At 41.0% G+C, this 20000-nt stretch overlaps 1 protein-coding gene across 1 annotated transcript in view; it reads left to right on the plus strand.

Moving 5' to 3' along the window:
- The first annotated feature begins 18547 nt into the window (after positions 1 to 18547).
- Positions 18548 to 20000, plus strand: part of LOC138015016 (cyclin-dependent kinase-like 2) — a 30170-nt gene continuing 28717 nt past the window's right edge. The window contains exons 1-2 of the mRNA XM_068861911.1: positions 18548 to 18863; positions 19055 to 19089. Of these exons, the coding sequence (XP_068718012.1) occupies positions 18827 to 18863; positions 19055 to 19089 (72 nt within the window). The 5' untranslated portion in view covers positions 18548 to 18826. The remainder of the gene's footprint in view (positions 18864 to 19054; positions 19090 to 20000) is intronic.

The raw sequence follows: 20000 nt of genomic DNA on the forward strand, positions 1-20000 counted from the left end.
TGGTGTACTGATTTTGAAAGTCAATCTGAAATGTCTTTCATTCCAGCTCAAAGAATTCACAGTCAATGTTTGACAATTCAGTACAAAGTTAAATTTAATTATGGAAGAGAAACGGTTGTTGTCACCATTCCATTGATTGGAAGATTTATCTTATGAATTTAGCACATGCTTTAAGTGCCCTTTAAAAAAATCATTTCTTTTTTGCATCAGATTTTAAAATTGTGTTTGCTTAACACCCTACTGGCAAAATTTCGGGCTTTGATTTTTATCCAAAGGCCGTTTACTTTGAGTGTAAGTTTTGGATTAAAATTTACCGATTGGACCTCAGAGGGTTGGATCCAGGGAAAAGTGACGTCAAAGGCTCACTAGTTTAAAATTTCAGCATGTGAATGCAGCTTTATTATATATGCAAAACGCGAGTTTAAAAGTAGGAAAGACCAAAACTCCTGTGCTGCATATTAAGTCTTCGGCGTACACACACATTGTATTCTTAAACTAGTGAGCCGTTGATGTCATTTTTTTCCTCGATCCAGCTCTCTCAAGAACTTAAAGTCAGTAATGGCGGACCATTAAATAGGAAAATTCCAGTTAAAATGAACAGGTGTCTTTTTTAAATCAAGACTTAAAACGTTAGTTGACATAGTTTTGAAATTCAAGGGAAAATAAGATTGATTTTTTGACCACAGGTGCACTTAAATCTTTGGACAAATTCCAGAACGTAATGTATTACAGTCAACAATTGAGAGGAGCGAATCCTGAAGGGAACTGAAACTATTTTTGGGGAGAATATCGCAAAATGCAAAGATTTAGACTCGACTTCTTTTTAGGAAAGATTTTTACATGTAGTAATAGCTATTAGTTTTTTATCATATTTTATGTTCAATTGTACTGTCTATAATTTATGATGTCACAGAATGTTTAAAGTAGAGCACACTGTACATGTATATAAATGGACACATCGATTAATAAAATAAAGTGGCACTTAAATTGTATAATTATTCAAAAGGGATTGTATTTAATTTTTTTCACTGCTTTGTTATAAGAATAAGTACATGTCAGATTCAGAATATAGGCCACTTCAGAAAATACCATAATACTCTTTGTTTGTCCTCACAAATTCTGCATAAGCATTGTTTTAAGATGACTTTTAATAGCCCTTTTCTCGGCTAGTTTTTCTCATTTGCATTACAATGCAATCTAACGTGGGTGTGAGGCAATTTCGGGTCAAAACTACAAAATAGCCCGAAATTGCGGCGGCGAATTGGCAGTGTCTGTTTCCTACAAAACAAACCACTTCACAGCTTTCTGATGTTCTGATAAGTAGCTTTAGTCATATTTGCAAGTGATACTTTGAAGAAATCAACAAAACTTATGTTACCTTTGGAAAAAACAGCAAAGAAAATTACCGAGCAACCAACAACCACAACTGCAAAGCACGTAAAAATATGGGGATCTTTTACCGCTTTGATTTGGGCGTGCGGGCATTGCGATACGAACCCGATGTCGAGGCATGACAGATTCACAACCACATCAGATCAAGGGTGTTGTGCCTGTCGGCAAGCCAGTCCAAGGTGAAATTTGAATGGATGAAATCACATGGCATCACGACTGATACCCGCGAAACATATACGGGCTAGGGGACATTCGTAAAACAACACGATTAAAAATGTGTCCTTCGTTGGAACGCAAAAAGTAATATTGTTCCGGTTAACGAACGTCTACACAGTCATGCTCCTGCAATATGCCCATACACTTCAATTTTTAGCTAAGATATCCGGACAGATTAAATTCTTGTAGCATTACAAGGCTTTTGGCTTAATTTGCACGCTGGATGCCCTTGATATTGGATAAAAATTTTCCAGGTATACGTCACGGTTGTGCAAGGCATAAATACTCTAGAATTCTATACCTTTGCCGTCAAGATCACGTATTCAAGGATAAACGTATACACGCGCAGATTGCACATGTTTTGAATTCATAGATTAAATTTTGCTTCCAGGAGAATGGTATGCACCTCAACTGTCACCTTCTTTCACAAACCTCGTTTAACGAAGGGTTCGCCATCATACTCTAGGGGCACGACAGATGTGTGGTATACTTTAACGAAAATCCAAGAATGATTATCAACGGAGCGTATTCCACCATATTCGATTCGAATATTTCAGGTGTACGTCACGTATCGTGTGTGCCTTGAATACTCTAGGACTATATTGCGCCACAATCACATATTCGAGTCTAGAATACTGAACAATATTTTCGTCTTCACGCAGTGTAATCAGGTAGCGCATTCCGCAACTTAGCTGATAGCTAAGAAGAAGAACTAGGACCATAACTGGTTGTTCTAGGTTTCTTGAGGGACAGAATGGAATTTCCGCGAAGATCATAAGACTGAAGAAGACCGGAGAGAAAATATGTTTTTCCTATACAATAGCAGGCAAATCATTAAAAGACAGATTTTTCTACAGTACATGTAATATATATGAAGAAAGTCTAAATGCGCTTATAGTCATAATGATGTAGACTTTGACTTAAGTGACAAGAGGGCAGGTAACCTGCAAATATAAATCTAATTGTTATACCGTTTCCTTGACAAGAAATCACGAAAGGCCAGTTTTTGCTACCAGGATAACAGCGGAAAGAGCACTACTACTTTGTCGCCAATTTTCCATGATAAAAACTTGTTCAGAAATCAAAAGTCTACGTTAACAGCACGCACCAGGGCTCCTCCTTCGTATCTGGCTAGAAATTTTCTTCTCGCTTTTTCCTCCGGCCGGCCGGCCGCGCTTCAGCCATTTGCCTCGTTCATGCCCAAAAAGAATTCTGGGTAATTCTGCCATTCCATGACAAGGGAAGACCCCCGATTCTCATTTCATTGATTTTTTTATAAGTGTCGGGCCACCCAGTCCTACCAGCAAAATACAGCATGGATTGAAGTTTTTAACTTTCAAAACTTTCCCCCCTGAATTGTATCGGTAGGTCCTGGAATTCGTCCACAGAAAGGCCAGAGAGACAAATTCACTCATGAACCGCCATGTTTACAACGAAGCATTTTAGGCGTCCCAGTCTCTCCTCTGTCTCCAGAAGACCAGAAACGCATGGTTCTTACGTTACCTTTGTGCCTGTAGAATCAACTGAAATGTCAACAAGTTGCCTGTAAAAAAACAGCATCTTTTTTCATTGTGTTTTTCTATAAAGGAAAGGGAGAACATTAACGCATGCGCTGACGGAATGTTTGAACAAGAGAACAAAACGCAGTACCTCCAGACATCCGGCGCTGGAGCGTCGTACCAAACGAGTCATCCCGGGATTTCGGCCCGTGCGATCGCTTTTGGACGCAGTTGGCCCTTCGCTGCTTTCTGCTACCGACCTTGCCTCCCGGTACGGCATTGAGGGAGAGATATGTCGGCCCCTAAACCATATGAGACAAATCCCACGCCTACTCACAGCTCCAGACCGCCCTTGTCAATTTTACATAAGAATTCGATCGCCTAAATATATAAGGGAAAAGTCATTTTCTGTGTCATATGGTAAGCACTGGAGTCGCAGATTACAAATTAAGTGTACGCATGCGCCCTGCTAAAGTTAACAGACATACAGGCATAAATAACTTTATTTCACCTCGAAATACAGAATAAGTACAAGCAGGGTTAGTATCTTCGAGACATTACATTTACAGCTAAAATACAGAGCACCTACAGAGACATAAGTAGATACATAAAATTTAAGGATATTTTAATTGAAAAGAAAAGCCGCTATACAAAATGCAGCCTAGCTGGATTCTCTTTTAAAACCAGTGGGTAAACAATTAATCAGGTAGCGCATTCCGCAACTTAGCTGATAGCTAAGAAGAAGAACTAGGACCATAACTGGTTGTTCTAGGTTTCTTGAGGGACAGAATGGAATTTCCGCGAAGATCATAAGACTGAAGAAGACCGGAGAGAAAATATGTTTTTCCTATACAATAGCAGGCAAATCATTAAAAGACAGATTTTTCTACAGTACATGTAATATATATGAAGAAAGTCTAAATGCGCTTATAGTCATAATGATGTAGACTTTGACTTAAGTGACAAGAGGGCAGGTAACCTGCAAATATAAATCTAATTGTTATACCGTTTCCTTGACAAGAAATCACGAAAGGCCAGTTTTTGCTACCAGGATAACAGCGGAAAGAGCACTACTACTTTGTCGCCAATTTTCCATGATAAAAACTTGTTCAGAAATCAAAAGTCTACGTTAACAGCACGCACCAGGGCTCCTCCTTCGTATCTGGCTAGAAATTTTCTTCTCGCTTTTTCCTCCGGCCGGCCGGCCGCGCTTCAGCCATTTGATGAGGACCAGTCTCGTGCTTCTCAAGTTGCCTCGTTCATACCCAAAAAGAATTCTGGGTAATTCTGCCATTTCATGACAAGGGAAGACCACCAATTCTCATTTCATTGATTTTTTTATAAGTGTCGGGCCACCCAGTCCTACCAGCAAAATACAGCATGGATTGAAGTTTTTAACTTTCAAAACTTTCCCCCCTGAATTGTATCGGTAGGTCCTGGAATTCGTCCACAGAAAGGCCAGAGAGACAAATTCACTCATGAACCGCCATGTTTACAACGAAGCATTTTAGGCGTCCCAGTCTCTCCTCTGTCTCCAGAAGACCAGAAACGCATGGTTCTTACGTTACCTTTGTGCCTGTAGAATCAACTGAAATGTCAACAAGTTGCCTGTAAAAAAACAGCATCTTTTTTCATTGTGTTTTTCTATAAAGGAAAGGGAGAACATTAACGCATGCGCTGACGGAATGTTTGAACAAGAGAACAAAACGCAGTACCTCCAGACATCCGGCGCTGGAGCGTCGTACCAAACGAGTCATCCCGGGATTTCGGCCCGTGCGATCGCTTTTGGACGCAGTTGGCCCTTCGCTGCTTTCTGCTACCGACCTTGCCTCCCGGTACGGCATTGAGGGAGAGATATGTCGGCCCCTAAACCATATGAGACAAATCCCACGCCTACTCACAGCTCCAGACCGCCCTTGTCAATTTTACATAAGAATTCGATCGCCTAAATATATAAGGGAAAAGTCATTTTCTGTGTCATATGGTAAGCACTGGAGTCGCAGATTACAAATTAAGTGTACGCATGCGCCCTGCTAAAGTTAACAGACATACAGGCATAAATAACTTTATTTCATCTCGAAATACAGAATAAGTACAAGCAGGGTTAGTATCTTCGAGACATTACATTTACAGCTAAAATACAGAGCACCTACAGAGACATAAGTAGATACATAAAATTTAAGGATATTTTAATTGAAAAGAAAAGCCGCTATACAAAATGCAGCCTAGCTGGATTCTCTTTTAAAACCAGTGGATAAACAATTAATCAGGTAGCGCATTCCGCAACTTAGCTGATAGCTAAGAAGAAGAACTAGGACCATAACTGGTTGTTCTAGGTTTCTTGAGGGACAGAATGGAATTTCCGCGAAGATCATAAGACTGAAGAAGACCGGAGAGAAAATATGTTTTTCCTATACAATAGCAGGCAAATCATTAAAAGACAGATTTTTCTACAGTACATGTAATATATATGAAGAAAGTCTAAATGCGCTTATAGTCATAATGATGTAGACTTTGACTTAAGTGACAAGAGGGCAGGTAACCTGCAAATATAAATCTAATTGTTATACCGTTTCCTTGACAAGAAATCACGAAAGGCCAGTTTTTGCTACCAGGATAACAGCGGAAAGAGCACTACTACTTTGTCGCCAATTTTCCATGATAAAAACTTGTTCAGAAATCAAAAGTCTACGTTAACAGCACGCACCAGGGCTCCTCCTTCGTATCTGGCTAGAAATTTTCTTCTCGCTTTTTCCTCCGGCCGGCCGGCCGCGCTTCAGCCATTTGCCTCGTTCATGCCCAAAAAGAATTCTGGGTAATTCTGCCATTCCATGACAAGGGAAGACCCCCGATTCTCATTTCATTGATTTTTTTATAAGTGTCGGGCCACCCAGTCCTACCAGCAAAATACAGCATGGATTGAAGTTTTTAACTTTCAAAACTTTCCCCCCTGAATTGTATCGGTAGGTCCTGGAATTCGTCCACAGAAAGGCCAGAGAGACAAATTCACTCATGAACCGCCATGTTTACAACGAAGCATTTTAGGCGTCCCAGTCTCTCCTCTGTCTCCAGAAAACCAGAAACGCATGGTTCTTACGTTACCTTTGTGCCTGTAGAATCAACTGAAATGTCAACAAGTTGCCTGTAAAAAAACAGCATCTTTTTTCATTGTGTTTTTCTATAAAGGAAAGGGAGAACATTAACGCATGCGCTGACGGAATGTTTGAACAAGAGAACAAAACGCAGTACCTCCAGACATCCGGCGCTGGAGCGTCGTACCAAACGAGTCATCCCGGGATTTCGGCCCGTGCGATCGCTTTTGGACGCAGTTGGCCCTTCGCTGCTTTCTGCTACCGACCTTGCCTCCCGGTACGGCATTGAGGGAGAGATATGTCGGCCCCTAAACCATATGAGACAAATCCCACGCCTACTCACAGCTCCAGACCGCCCTTGTCAATTTTACATAAGAATTCGATCGCCTAAATATATAAGGGAAAAGTCATTTTCTGTGTCATATGGTAAGCACTGGAGTCGCAGATTACAAATTAAGTGTACGCATGCGCCCTGCTAAAGTTAACAGACATACAGGCATAAATAACTTTATTTCATCTCGAAATACAGAATAAGTACAAGCAGAGTTAGTATCTTCGAGACATTACATTTACAGCTAAAATACAGAGCACCTACAGAGACATAAGTAGATACATAAAATTTAAGGATATTTTAATTGAAAAGAAAAGCCGCTATACAAAATGCAGCCTAGCTGGATTCTCTTTTAAAACCAGTGGATAAACAATTAATCAGGTAGCGCATTCCGCAACTTAGCTGATAGCTAAGAAGAAGAACTAGGACCATAACTGGTTGTTCTAGGTTTCTTGAGGGACAGAATGGAATTTCCGCCAAGATCATAAGACTGAAGAAGACCGGAGAGAAAATATGTTTTTCCTATACAATAGCAGGCAAATCATTAAAAGACAGATTTTTCTACAGTACATGTAATATATATGAAGAAAGTCTAAATGCGCTTATAGTCATAATGATGTAGACTTTGACTTAAGTGACAAGAGGGCAGGTAACCTGCAAATATAAATCTAATTGTTATACCGTTTCCTTGACAAGAAATCACGAAAGGCCAGTTTTTGCTACCAGGATAACAGCGGAAAGAGCACTACTACTTTGTCGCCAATTTTCCATGATAAAAACTTGTTCAGAAATCAAAAGTCTACGTTAACAGCACGCACCAGGGCTCCTCCTTCGTATCTGGCTAGAAATTTTCTTCTCGCTTTTTCCTCCGGCCGGCCGGCCGCGCTTCAGCCATTTGCCTCGTTCATGCCCAAAAAGAATTCTGGGTAATTCTGCCATTCCATGACAAGGGAAGACCCCCGATTCTCATTTCATTGATTTTTTTATAAGTGTCGGGCCACCCAGTCCTACCAGCAAAATACAGCATGGATTGAAGTTTTTAACTTTCAAAACTTTCCCCCCTGAATTGTATCGGTAGGTCCTGGAATTCGTCCACAGAAAGGCCAGAGAGACAAATTCACTCATGAACCGCCATGTTTACAACGAAGCATTTTAGGCGTCCCAGTCTCTCCTCTGTCCCCAAAAACCCAGAACCGCCTGGTTCTTACGTTACCTTTGTGCCTGTAGAATCAACTGAAATGTCAACAAGTTGCCTGTAAAAAAACAGCATCTTTTTTCATTGTGTTTTTCTATAAAGGAAAGGGAGAACATTAACGCATGCGCTGACGGAATGTTTGAACAAGAGAACAAAACGCAGTACCTCCAGACATCCGGCGCTGGAGCGTCGTACCAAACGAGTCATCCCGGGATTTCGGCCCGTGCGATCGCTTTTGGACGCAGTTGGCCCTTCGCTGCTTTCTGCTACCGACCTTGCCTCCCGGTACGGCATTGAGGGAGAGATATGTCGGCCCCTAAACCATATGAGACAAATCCCACGCCTACTCACAGCTCCAGACCGCCCTTGTCAATTTTACATAAGAATTCGATCGCCTAAATATATAAGGGAAAAGTCATTTTCTGTGTCATATGGTAAGCACTGGAGTCGCAGATTACAAATTAAGTGTACGCATGCGCCCTGCTAAAGTTAACAGACATACAGGCATAAATAACTTTATTTCATCTCGAAATACAGAATAAGTACAAGCAGAGTTAGTATCTTCGAGACATTACATTTACAGCTAAAATACAGAGCACCTACAGAGACATAAGTAGATACATAAAATTTAAGGATATTTTAATTGAAAAGAAAAGCCGCTATACAAAATGCAGCCTAGCTGGATTCTCTTTTAAAACCAGTGGATAAACAATTAATCAGGTAGCGCATTCCGCAACTTAGCTGATAGCTAAGAAGAAGAACTAGGACCATAACTGGTTGTTCTAGGTTTCTTGAGGGACAGAATGGAATTTCCGCCAAGATCATAAGACTGAAGAAGACCGGAGAGAAAATATGTTTTTCCTATACAATAGCAGGCAAATCATTAAAAGACAGATTTTTCTACAGTACATGTAATATATATGAAGAAAGTCTAAATGCGCTTATAGTCATAATGATGTAGACTTTGACTTAAGTGACAAGAGGGCAGGTAACCTGCAAATATAAATCTAATTGTTATACCGTTTCCTTGACAAGAAATCACGAAAGGCCAGTTTTTGCTACCAGGATAACAGCGGAAAGAGCACTACTACTTTGTGGCCAATTTTCGATGATAAAAACTTGTTCAGAAATCAAAAGTCTACGTAAACAGCACGCACCAGGGCTCCTCCTTCGTATCTGGCTAGAAATTTTCTTCTCGCTTTTTCCTCCGGCCGGCCGGCCGCGCTTCAGCCATTTGCCTCGTTCATGCCCAAAAAGAATTCTGGGTAATTCTGCCATTCCATGACAAGGGAAGACCCCCGATTCTCATTTCATTGATTTTTTTATAAGTGTCGGGCCACCCAGTCCTACCAGCAAAATACAGCATGGATTGAAGTTTTTAACTTTCAAAACTTTCCCCCCTGAATTGTATCGGTAGGTCCTGGAATTCGTCCACAGAAAGGCCAGAGAGACAAATTCACTCATGAACCGCCATGTTTACAACGAAGCATTTTAGGCGTCCGAGTCTCTCCTCTGTCACCAGAAGACCAGAAACGCATGGTTCTTACGTTACCTTTGTGCCTGTAGAATCAACTGAAATGTCAACAAATTGCCTGTAAAAAAACAGCATCTTTTTTCATTGTGTTTTTCTATAAAGGAAAGGGAGAACATTAACGCATGCGCTGACGGAATGTTTGAACAAGAGAACAAAACGCAGTACCTCCAGACATCCGGCGCTGGAGCGTCGTACCAAACGAGTCATCCCGGGATTTCGGCCCGTGCGATCGCTTTTGGACGCAGTTGGCCCTTCGCTGCTTTCTGCTACCGACCTTGCCTCCCGGTACGGCATTGAGGGAGAGATATGTCGGCCCCTAAACCATATGAGACAAATCCCACGCCTACTCACAGCTCCAGACCGCCCTTGTCAATTTTACATAAGAATTCGATCGCCTAAATATATAAGGGAAAAGTCATTTTCTGTGTCATATGGTAAGCACTGGAGTCGCAGATTACAAATTAAGTGTACGCATGCGCCCTGCTAAAGTTAACAGACATACAGGCATAAATAACTTTATTTCATCTCGAAATACAGAATAAGTACAAGCAGGGTTAGTATCTTCGAGACATTACATTTACAGCTAAAATACAGAGCACCTACAGAGACATAAGTAGATACATAAAATTTAAGGATATTTTAATTGAAAAGAAAAGCCGCTATACAAAATGCAGCCTAGCTGGATTCTCTTTTAAAACCAGTGGGTAAACAATTAATCAGGTAGCGCATTCCGCAACTTAGCTGATAGCTAAGAAGAAGAACTAGGACCATAACTGGTTGTTCTAGGTTTCTTGAGGGACAGAATGGAATTTTCGCGAAGATCATAAGACTGAAGAAGACCGGAGAGAAAATATGTTTTTCCTATACAATAGCAGGCAAATCATTAAAAGACAGATTTTTCTACAGTACATGTAATATATATGAAGAAAGTCTAAATGCGCTTATAGTCATAATGATGTAGACTTTGACTTAAGTGACAAGAGGGCAGGTAACCTGCAAATATAAATCTAATTGTTATACCGTTTCCTTGACAAGAAATCACGAAAGGCCAGTTTTTGCTACCAGGATAACAGCGGAAAGAGCACTACTACTTTGTCGCCAATTTTCCATGATAAAAACTTGTTCAGAAATCAAAAGTCTACGTTAACAGCACGCACCAGGGCTCCTCCTTCGTATCTGGCTAGAAATTTTCTTCTCGCTTTTTCCTCCGGCCGGCCGGCCGCGCTTCAGCCATTTGCCTCGTTCATGCCCAAAAAGAATTCTGGGTAATTCTGCCATTCCATGACAAGGGAAGACCCCCGATTCTCATTTCATTGATTTTTTTATAAGTGTCGGGCCACCCAGTCCTACCAGCAAAATACAGCATGGATTGAAGTTTTTAACTTTCAAAACTTTCCCCCCTGAATTGTATCGGTAGGTCCTGGAATTCGTCCACAGAAAGGCCAGAGAGACAAATTCACTCATGAACCGCCATGTTTACAACGAAGCATTTTAGGCGTCCGAGTCTCTCCTCTGTCACCAGAAGACCAGAAACGCATGGTTCTTACGTTACCTTTGTGCCTGTAGAATCAACTGAAATGTCAACAATTTGCCTGTAAAAAAACAGCATCTTTTTTCATTGTGTTTTTCTATAAAGGAAAGGGAGAACATTAACGCATGCGCTGACGGAATGTTTGAACAAGAGAACAAAACGCAGTACCTCCAGACATCCGGCGCTGGAGCGTCGTACCAAACGAGTCATCCCGGGATTTCGGCCCGTGCGATCGCTTTTGGACGCAGTTGGCCCTTCGCTGCTTTCTGCTACCGACCTTGCCTCCCGGTACGGCATTGAGGGAGAGATATGTCGGCCCCTAAACCATATGAGACAAATCCCACGCCTACTCACAGCTCCAGACCGCCCTTGTCAATTTTACATAAGAATTCGATCGCCTAAATATATAAGGGAAAAGTCATTTTCTGTGTCATATGGTAAGCACTGGAGTCGCAGATTACAAATTAAGTGTACGCATGCGCCCTGCTAAAGTTAACAGACATACAGGCATAAATAACTTTATTTCATCTCGAAATACAGAATAAGTACAAGCAGGGTTAGTATCTTCGAGACATTACATTTACAGCTAAAATACAGAGCACCTACAGAGACATAAGTAGATACATAAAATTTAAGGATATTTTAATTGAAAAGAAAAGCCGCTATACAAAATGCAGCCTAGCTGGATTCTCTTTTAAAACCAGTGGGTAAACAATTAATCAGGTAGCGCATTCCGCAACTTAGCTGATAGCTAAGAAGAAGAACTAGGACCATAACTGGTTGTTCTAGGTTTCTTGAGGGACAGAATGGAATTTTCGCGAAGATCATAAGACTGAAGAAGACCGGAGAGAAAATATGTTTTTCCTATACAATAGCAGGCAAATCATTAAAAGACAGATTTTTCTACAGTACATGTAATATATATGAAGAAAGTCTAAATGCGCTTATAGTCATAATGATGTAGACTTTGACTTAAGTGACAAGAGGGCAGGTAACCTGCAAATATAAATCTAATTGTTATACCGTTTCCTTGACAAGAAATCACGAAAGGCCAGTTTTTGCTACCAGGATAACAGCGGAAAGAGCACTACTACTTTGTCGCCAATTTTCCATGATAAAAACTTGTTCAGAAATCAAAAGTCTACGTTAACAGCACGCACCAGGGCTCCTCCTTCGTATCTGGCTAGAAATTTTCTTCTCGCTTTTTCCTCCGGCCGGCCGGCCGCGCTTCAGCCATTTGCCTCGTTCATGCCCAAAAAGAATTCTGGGTAATTCTGCCATTCCATGACAAGGGAAGACCCCCGATTCTCATTTCATTGATTTTTTTATAAGTGTCGGGCCACCCAGTCCTACCAGCAAAATACAGCATGGATTGAAGTTTTTAACTTTCAAAACTTTCCCCCCTGAATTGTATCGGTAGGTCCTGGAATTCGTCCACAGAAAGGCCAGAGAGACAAATTCACTCATGAACCGCCATGTTTACAACGAAGCATTTTAGGCGTCCCAGTCTCTCCTCTGTCTCCAGAAGACCAGAAACGCATGGTTCTTATGTTACCTTTGTGCCTGTAGAATCAACTGAAATGTCAACAAGTTGCCTGTAAAAAAACAGCATCTTTTTTCATTGTGTTTTTCTATAAAGGAAAGGGAGAACATTAACGCATGCGCTGACGGAATGTTTGAACAAGAGAACAAAACGCAGTACCTCCAGACATCCGGCGCTGGAGCGTCGTACCAAACGAGTCATCCCGGGATTTCGGCCCGTGCGATCGCTTTTGGACGCAGTTGGCCCTTCGCTGCTTTCTGCTACCGACCTTGCCTCCCGGTACGGCATTGAGGGAGAGATATGTCGGCCCCTAAACCATATGAGACAAATCCCACGCCTACTCACAGCTCCAGACCGCCCTTGTCAATTTTACATAAGAATTCGATCGCCTAAATATATAAGGGAAAAGTCATTTTCTGTGTCATATGGTAAGCACTGGAGTCGCAGATTACAAATTAAGTGTACGCATGCGCCCTGCTAAAGTTAACAGACATACAGGCATAAATAACTTTATTTCATCTCGAAATACAGAATAAGTACAAGCAGGGTTAGTATCTTCGAGACATTACATTTACAGCTAAAATACAGAGCACCTACAGAGACATAAGTAGATACATAAAATTTAAGGATATTTTAATTGAAAAGAAAAGCCGCTATACAAAATGCAGCCTAGCTGGATTCTCTTTTAAAACCAGTGGATAAACAATTAATCAGGTAGCGCATTCCGCAACTTAGCTGATAGCTAAGAAGAAGAACTAGGACCATAACTGGTTGTTCTAGGTTTCTTGAGGGACAGAATGGAATTTCCGCGAAGATCATAAGACTGAAGAAGACCGGAGAGAAAATATGTTTTTCCTATACAATAGCAGGCAAATCATTAAAAGACAGATTTTTCTACAGTACATGTAATATATATGAAGAAAGTCTAAATGCGCTTATAGTCATAATGATGTAGACTTTGACTTAAGTGACAAGAGGGCAGGTAACCTGCAAATATAAATCTAATTGTTATACCGTTTCCTTGACAAGAAATCACGAAAGGCCAGTTTTTGCTACCAGGATAACAGCGGAAAGAGCACTACTACTTTGTCGCCAATTTTCCATGATAAAAACTTGTTCAGAAATCAAAAGTCTACGTTAACAGCACGCACCAGGGCTCCTCCTTCGTATCTGGCTAGAAATTTTCTTCTCGCTTTTTCCTCCGGCCGGCCGGCCGCGCTTCAGCCATTTGCCTCGTTCATGCCCAAAAAGAATTCTGGGTAATTCTGCCATTCCATGACAAGGGAAGACCCCCGATTCTCATTTCATTGATTTTTTTATAAGTGTCGGGCCACCCAGTCCTACCAGCAAAATACAGCATGGATTGAAGTTTTTAACTTTCAAAACTTTCCCCCCTGAATTGTATCGGTAGGTCCTGGAATTCGTCCACAGAAAGGCCAGAGAGACAAATTCACTCATGAACCGCCATGTTTACAACGAAGCATTTTAGGCGTCCGAGTCTCTCGTCTGTCACCAGAAGACCAGAAACGCATGGTTCTTACGTTACCTTTGTGCCTGTAGAATCAACTGAAATGTCAACAAATTGCCTGTAAAAAAACAGCATCTTTTTTCATTGTGTTTTTCTATAAAGGAAAGGGAGAACATTAACGCATGCGCTGACGGAATGTTTGAACAAGAGAACAAAACGCAGTACCTCCAGACATCCGGCGCTGGAGCGTCGTACCAAACGAGTCATCCCGGGATTTCGGCCCGTGCGATCGCTTTTGGACGCAGTTGGCCCTTCGCTGCTTTCTGCTACCGACCTTGCCTCCCGGTACGGCATTGAGGGAGAGATATGTCGGCCCCTAAACCATATGAGACAAATCCCACGCCTACTCACAGCTCCAGACCGCCCTTGTCAATTTTACATAAGAATTCGATCGCCTAAATATATAAGGGAAAAGTCATTTTCTGTGTCATATGGTAAGCACTGGAGTCGCAGATTACAAATTAAGTGTACGCATGCGCCCTGCTAAAGTTAACAGACATACAGGCATAAATAACTTTATTTCATCTCGAAATACAGAATAAGTACAAGCAGGGTTAGTATCTTCGAGACATTACATTTACAGCTAAAATACAGAGCACCTACAGAGACATAAGTAGATACATAAAATTTAAGGATATTTTAATTGAAAAGAAAAGCCGCTATACAAAATGCAGCCTAGCTGGATTCTCTTTTAAAACCAGTGGGTAAACAATTAATCAGGTAGCGCATTCCGCAACTTAGCTGATAGCTAAGAAGAAGAACTAGGACCATAACTGGTTGTTCTAGGTTTCTTGAGGGACAGAATGGAATTTTCGCGAAGATCATAAGACTGAAGAAGACCGGAGAGAAAATATGTTTTTCCTATACAATAGCAGGCAAATCATTAAAAGACAGATTTTTCTACAGTACATGTAATATATATGAAGAAAGTCTAAATGCGCTTATAGTCATAATGATGTAGACTTTGACTTAAGTGACAAGAGGGCAGGTAACCTGCAAATATAAATCTAATTGTTATACCGTTTCCTTGACAAGAAATCACGAAAGGCCAGTTTTTGCTACCAGGATAACAGCGGAAAGAGCACTACTACTTTGTCGCCAATTTTCCATGATAAAAACTTGTTCAGAAATCAAAAGTCTACGTTAACAGCACGCACCAGGGCTCCTCCTTCGTATCTGGCTAGAAATTTTCTTCTCGCTTTTTCCTCCGGCCGGCCGGCCGCGCTTCAGCCATTTGCCTCGTTCATGCCCAAAAAGAATTCTGGGTAATTCTGCCATTCCATGACAAGGGAAGACCCCCGATTCTCATTTCATTGATTTTTTTATAAGTGTCGGGCCACCCAGTCCTACCAGCAAAATACAGCATGGATTGAAGTTTTTAACTTTCAAAACTTTCCCCCCTGAATTGTATCGGTAGGTCCTGGAATTCGTCCACAGAAAGGCCAGAGAGACAAATTCACTCATGAACCGCCATGTTTACAACGAAGCATTTTAGGCGTCCCAGTCTCTCCTCTGTCTCCAGAAGACCAGAAACGCATGGTTCTTATGTTACCTTTGTGCCTGTAGAATCAACTGAAATGTCAACAAGTTGCCTGTAAAAAAACAGCATCTTTTTTCATTGTGTTTTTCTATAAAGGAAAGGGAGAACATTAACGCATGCGCTGACGGAATGTTTGAACAAGAGAACAAAACGCAGTACCTCCAGACATCCGGCGCTGGAGCGTCGTACCAAACGAGTCATCCCGGGATTTCGGCCCGTGCGATCGCTTTTGGACGCAGTTGGCCCTTCGCTGCTTTCTGCTACCGACCTTGCCTCCCGGTACGGCATTGAGGGAGAGATATGTCGGCCCCTAAACCATATGAGACAAATCCCACGCCTACTCACAGCTCCAGACCGCCCTTGTCAATTTTACATAAGAATTCGATCGCCTAAATATATAAGGGAAAAGTCATTTTCTGTGTCATATGGTAAGCACTGGAGTCGCAGATTACAAATTAAGTGTACGCATGCGCCCTGCTAAAGTTAACAGACATACAGGCATAAATAACTTTATTTCATCTCGAAATACAGAATAAGTACAAGCAGGGTTAGTATCTTCGAGACATTACATTTACAGCTAAAATACAGAGCACCTACAGAGACATAAGTAGATACATAAAATTTAAGGATATTTTAATTGAAAAGAAAAGCCGCTATACAAAATGCAGCCTAGCTGGATTCTCTTTTAAAACCAGTGGATAAACAATTAATCAGGTAGCGCATTCCGCAACTTAGCTGATAGCTAAGAAGAAGAACTAGGACCATAACTGGTTGTTCTAGGTTTCTTGAGGGACAGAATGGAATTTCCGCGAAGATCATAAGACTGAAGAAGACCGGAGAGAAAATATGTTTTTCCTATACAATAGCAGGCAAATCATTAAAAGACAGATTTTTCTACAGTACATGTAATATATATGAAGAAAGTCTAAATGCGCTTATAGTCATAATGATGTAGACTTTGACTTAAGTGACAAGAGGGCAGGTAACCTGCAAATATAAATCTAATTGTTATACCGTTTCCTTGACAAGAAATCACGAAAGGCCAGTTTTTGCTACCAGGATAACAGCGGAAAGAGCACTACTACTTTGTCGCCAATTTTCCATGATAAAAACTTGTTCAGAAATCAAAAGTCTACGTTAACAGCACGCACCAGGGCTCCTCCTTCGTATCTGGCTAGAAATTTTCTTCTCGCTTTTTCCTCCGGCCGGCCGGCCGCGCTTCAGCCATTTGCCTCGTTCATGCCCAAAAAGAATTCTGGGTAATTCTGCCATTCCATGACAAGGGAAGACCCCCGATTCTCATTTCATTGATTTTTTTATAAGTGTCGGGCCTCCCAGTCCTACCAGCAAAATACAGCATGGATTGAAGTTTTTAACTTTCCAAACGTTCCCCCCTGAATTGTATCGGTAGGTCCTGGAATTCGTCCACAGAAAGGCCAGAGAGACAAATTCACTCATGAACCGCCATGTTTACAACGAAGCATTTTAGGCGTCCCAGTCTTTATGAAACCATCTCTCACCTCTGTTTTCTTTCAAAGGCTTGCCTTTACCCACATTCTAGCTTAATGATGCCAGGCTGGGGGCTTCTGTAGACGAAGATGGCGGGATAAATTACTTATAAAGCGATAAGCCTACCATGACCTGTTGACATCCAAAGCTGAGCCCACAGTTAGCCAAAACCGCATATGTTTCAATGAATACTTGTTATAAGGCGAAGCCAAGTGCAACGTCAGTTTGTGGCCAAAAACAGTATTGGAAAAAAATGCACTCACTTGGGACGGAAAGAGTTAATTAAGCTAACCGAAAAAGGATGGAGAACCCTTCCTAATTAAAAACTGGCGCCCAATAAAATAAACATGCTTAGATTTAAGTTATGATCCAAATGTTAAATTCAGCAACCCATACCGTTCCTTATCTCGTCCCCAGAGCCCGCTTTTCTATTGGTCAGCACCAAGAATAAGAAGGACTCTGTTGACAACCACTGTTGTTTCAAATTTCAGAGCGTGCGTAGACGCCCCGAAAGTCCATGATTTGCGGACTTGTTGCCCTGGAAGTGGCCAGAGTCCCTGTTCAACCATCAGCAGATGCAGGAAAAAACATCGGACCTGCAGCACACCTCAGCGCAAGTAGGGCTGACGATCAATAAACGGAAGGCAAAGATCCTGAGGATCGATGCAGGCACTGATGAGCTAGTGAAAATTGAGGGGCAGGAACTGGGGGAAGTTGAGTCTTTTAACTATTTGGGTAGTGTAATGGAGAAAAGTTCAGGGGCACCCAACGATAATCTTTGGTGAAATATGTGTTCGGGAATCGGGAGAGCCAAACTATTCTACGAATTTCGGTTTTACATTGCCAAACAGTTAAAGATTTCTTTACTAAAGCATTTCCTAAAAGATTCGTAACCAGGAAAAACTAGGCCTTTATGTTTTCGGACGGGGATATTTGTGCAATTTATGGCACTTGAAAAGGTCACCTGGCAGTTTCGGATGAGAAAATGGTTCGGTTGGAAGTTACCAGAAGGTAACGTTCAGCTACCAATTTTTCAGCTAAGATATCCGAACAGATCAAATTCTTCTAGGTGATAACAACATCTCTTAGACAGTCCTTACTGACATTGCAAGGAGCACAGAAATCTCTCTCAAAGCCTCTGGGCTTAATCTGCTGGTTGGGTGACCTTGAAAGTTGGAATGGAGTATCTCAAGACTGACAAATGTAATAGGGGAAAGTAGTATCTCAACAAATGCATACCACCAGTACTCACCAATCTGCACAATTTCTGGTAGTTCGGTTTGAAGACAACCGCGGTCCTGTGACCGTGTTTTACAAGGTAGTCAAATACTGTTGGGGACGGTTGTCTTCAAACCGAACTACCTATCGCGTGATGTCAGAGAATGGGTTCATCCACGAGACTTAATTTAGCCTGTATTACTTGGTTACAGTTCTTGTCTGGATATTACCATCTAAATCCATTTAGCAATCATATGCTCTCTAATTTCCGAGATACTGTAAGTACAGAGTAAGCTGTCACGCGACATCTGGCATGTCACGCGCAAATCCAAACGGGGTCAAAATACGGGATCAACACGTCATCAGAAAGGAATTTCATTCGTTACATGGCATTGTGGGAAAGAAAAATAAACTTGTTGGTTACCGAAATGATAAAAATGTGCGATAGTTACGATCACAAACTGTAAAGTATTGGCCTGGATAACAGCAGTTTTTCGTCGACAAGCATACAAATGGGCATTTCCGTGTCTCCATTCTTGCCATTAGAGTCTCTCGGGGAAACTACTTCCTGAAAAAGAGGGCACTCAAGGGAGGCACACTTGTTGTATTGTTGGCGGGTTCATCGTTCATGCTATGCCAACGGCATGCAGCGGAAAAATGAATTATTTAAGATGCTTTACAGTGTCTGTTAAACGCTGATGAATAAATACGAAGTTCTTGGAATTGTAGGCGAAGGTATGGTCACTTATTAATCGCTTAATTATTATTTAAATAGTGATGAAAATGAAATGGATTTGGACGCCAGTTGCGAGCGTTGTAGTATTTGTTTCGATCTCACAATCGCTCCTCGAGATTTACATGCCCAGCAAGTAGTCAGAATATATATATGTATATGTATATTGCACGATCTCTTGTTTTATTCCTAGGGGCCTACGGAGTTGTTTTAAGGTGCAGACACAAGGTAAATTAAAGAAAATACGTGTACTGGTTTCGGCGTGAAGCCTAAAATTTCCAAAACAAATAATCAACTCATCCAATTTAATTAATCTGCTTGATGACAACTAGATTTCTTCTTATCCTCCGCGATCTTTTAATGCTTTCTTCTCGACAGAACGTAACGATAACAACAACTTTTACTTGTGTTATTGTAAGTTTACAAATGTCTAGTTTATTTACAGGAGCTTTATCTCTTCCCAATATATTTTTAAAAGTAAACTACATGTATTTCAGTAACCAACGTTATTAATTGAAATTAAACAATTAAATGTTACATAACAGTCTGGAAAGGGGAATTGAACTGATGTTAATAATGTACATGCTTCTCTCAGGGCCTGAACAATTGATGGAAATCGATGATCGGAAAATCAATCGATCAATCGATGACAATCAATTTCGGTTAATTAAATGCCATGGATCGATTGGCAGTCATCGATTGGTCGATTTAATTGATTCTCATCGATAATCACTAAAACCTGCGTGATTGATGATTATCCATTGATTATCAATATCAATCAATTAATTGATATTGATTGCCATCGATTGTTCAGGTCCTGTTCTCTTTAAGATAGAAAATACAAATCATCAAGTATATTTGCAAAATATGTTGAACTAAACTACATAGAATGAAGTAGAAGTTGACAACTGCATTTGTCAAATAGACCAATAATAGACCCATTTCAGTAATTCCCAATCTGGAGGACAAAACAATGGTTCTGTCCCCTGAGAGAAACAAACCTTTCAAATGCAGATCAATCTTATTGTTTTTTCTTTCAGATTGGGAATTAACTGAAAGGGGTCTATAATTATTTCAATATATTAAAATTCAGTCCTTAAGAAACAAAAGGCATCATCTCATGGCCCTGGATGGGGATT

This window comes from Montipora capricornis, chromosome 9 (assembly GCF_036669925.1).
Source record: "Montipora capricornis isolate CH-2021 chromosome 9, ASM3666992v2, whole genome shotgun sequence".
NCBI classification, from domain to species: Eukaryota; Metazoa; Cnidaria; class Anthozoa; order Scleractinia; family Acroporidae; genus Montipora; species Montipora capricornis.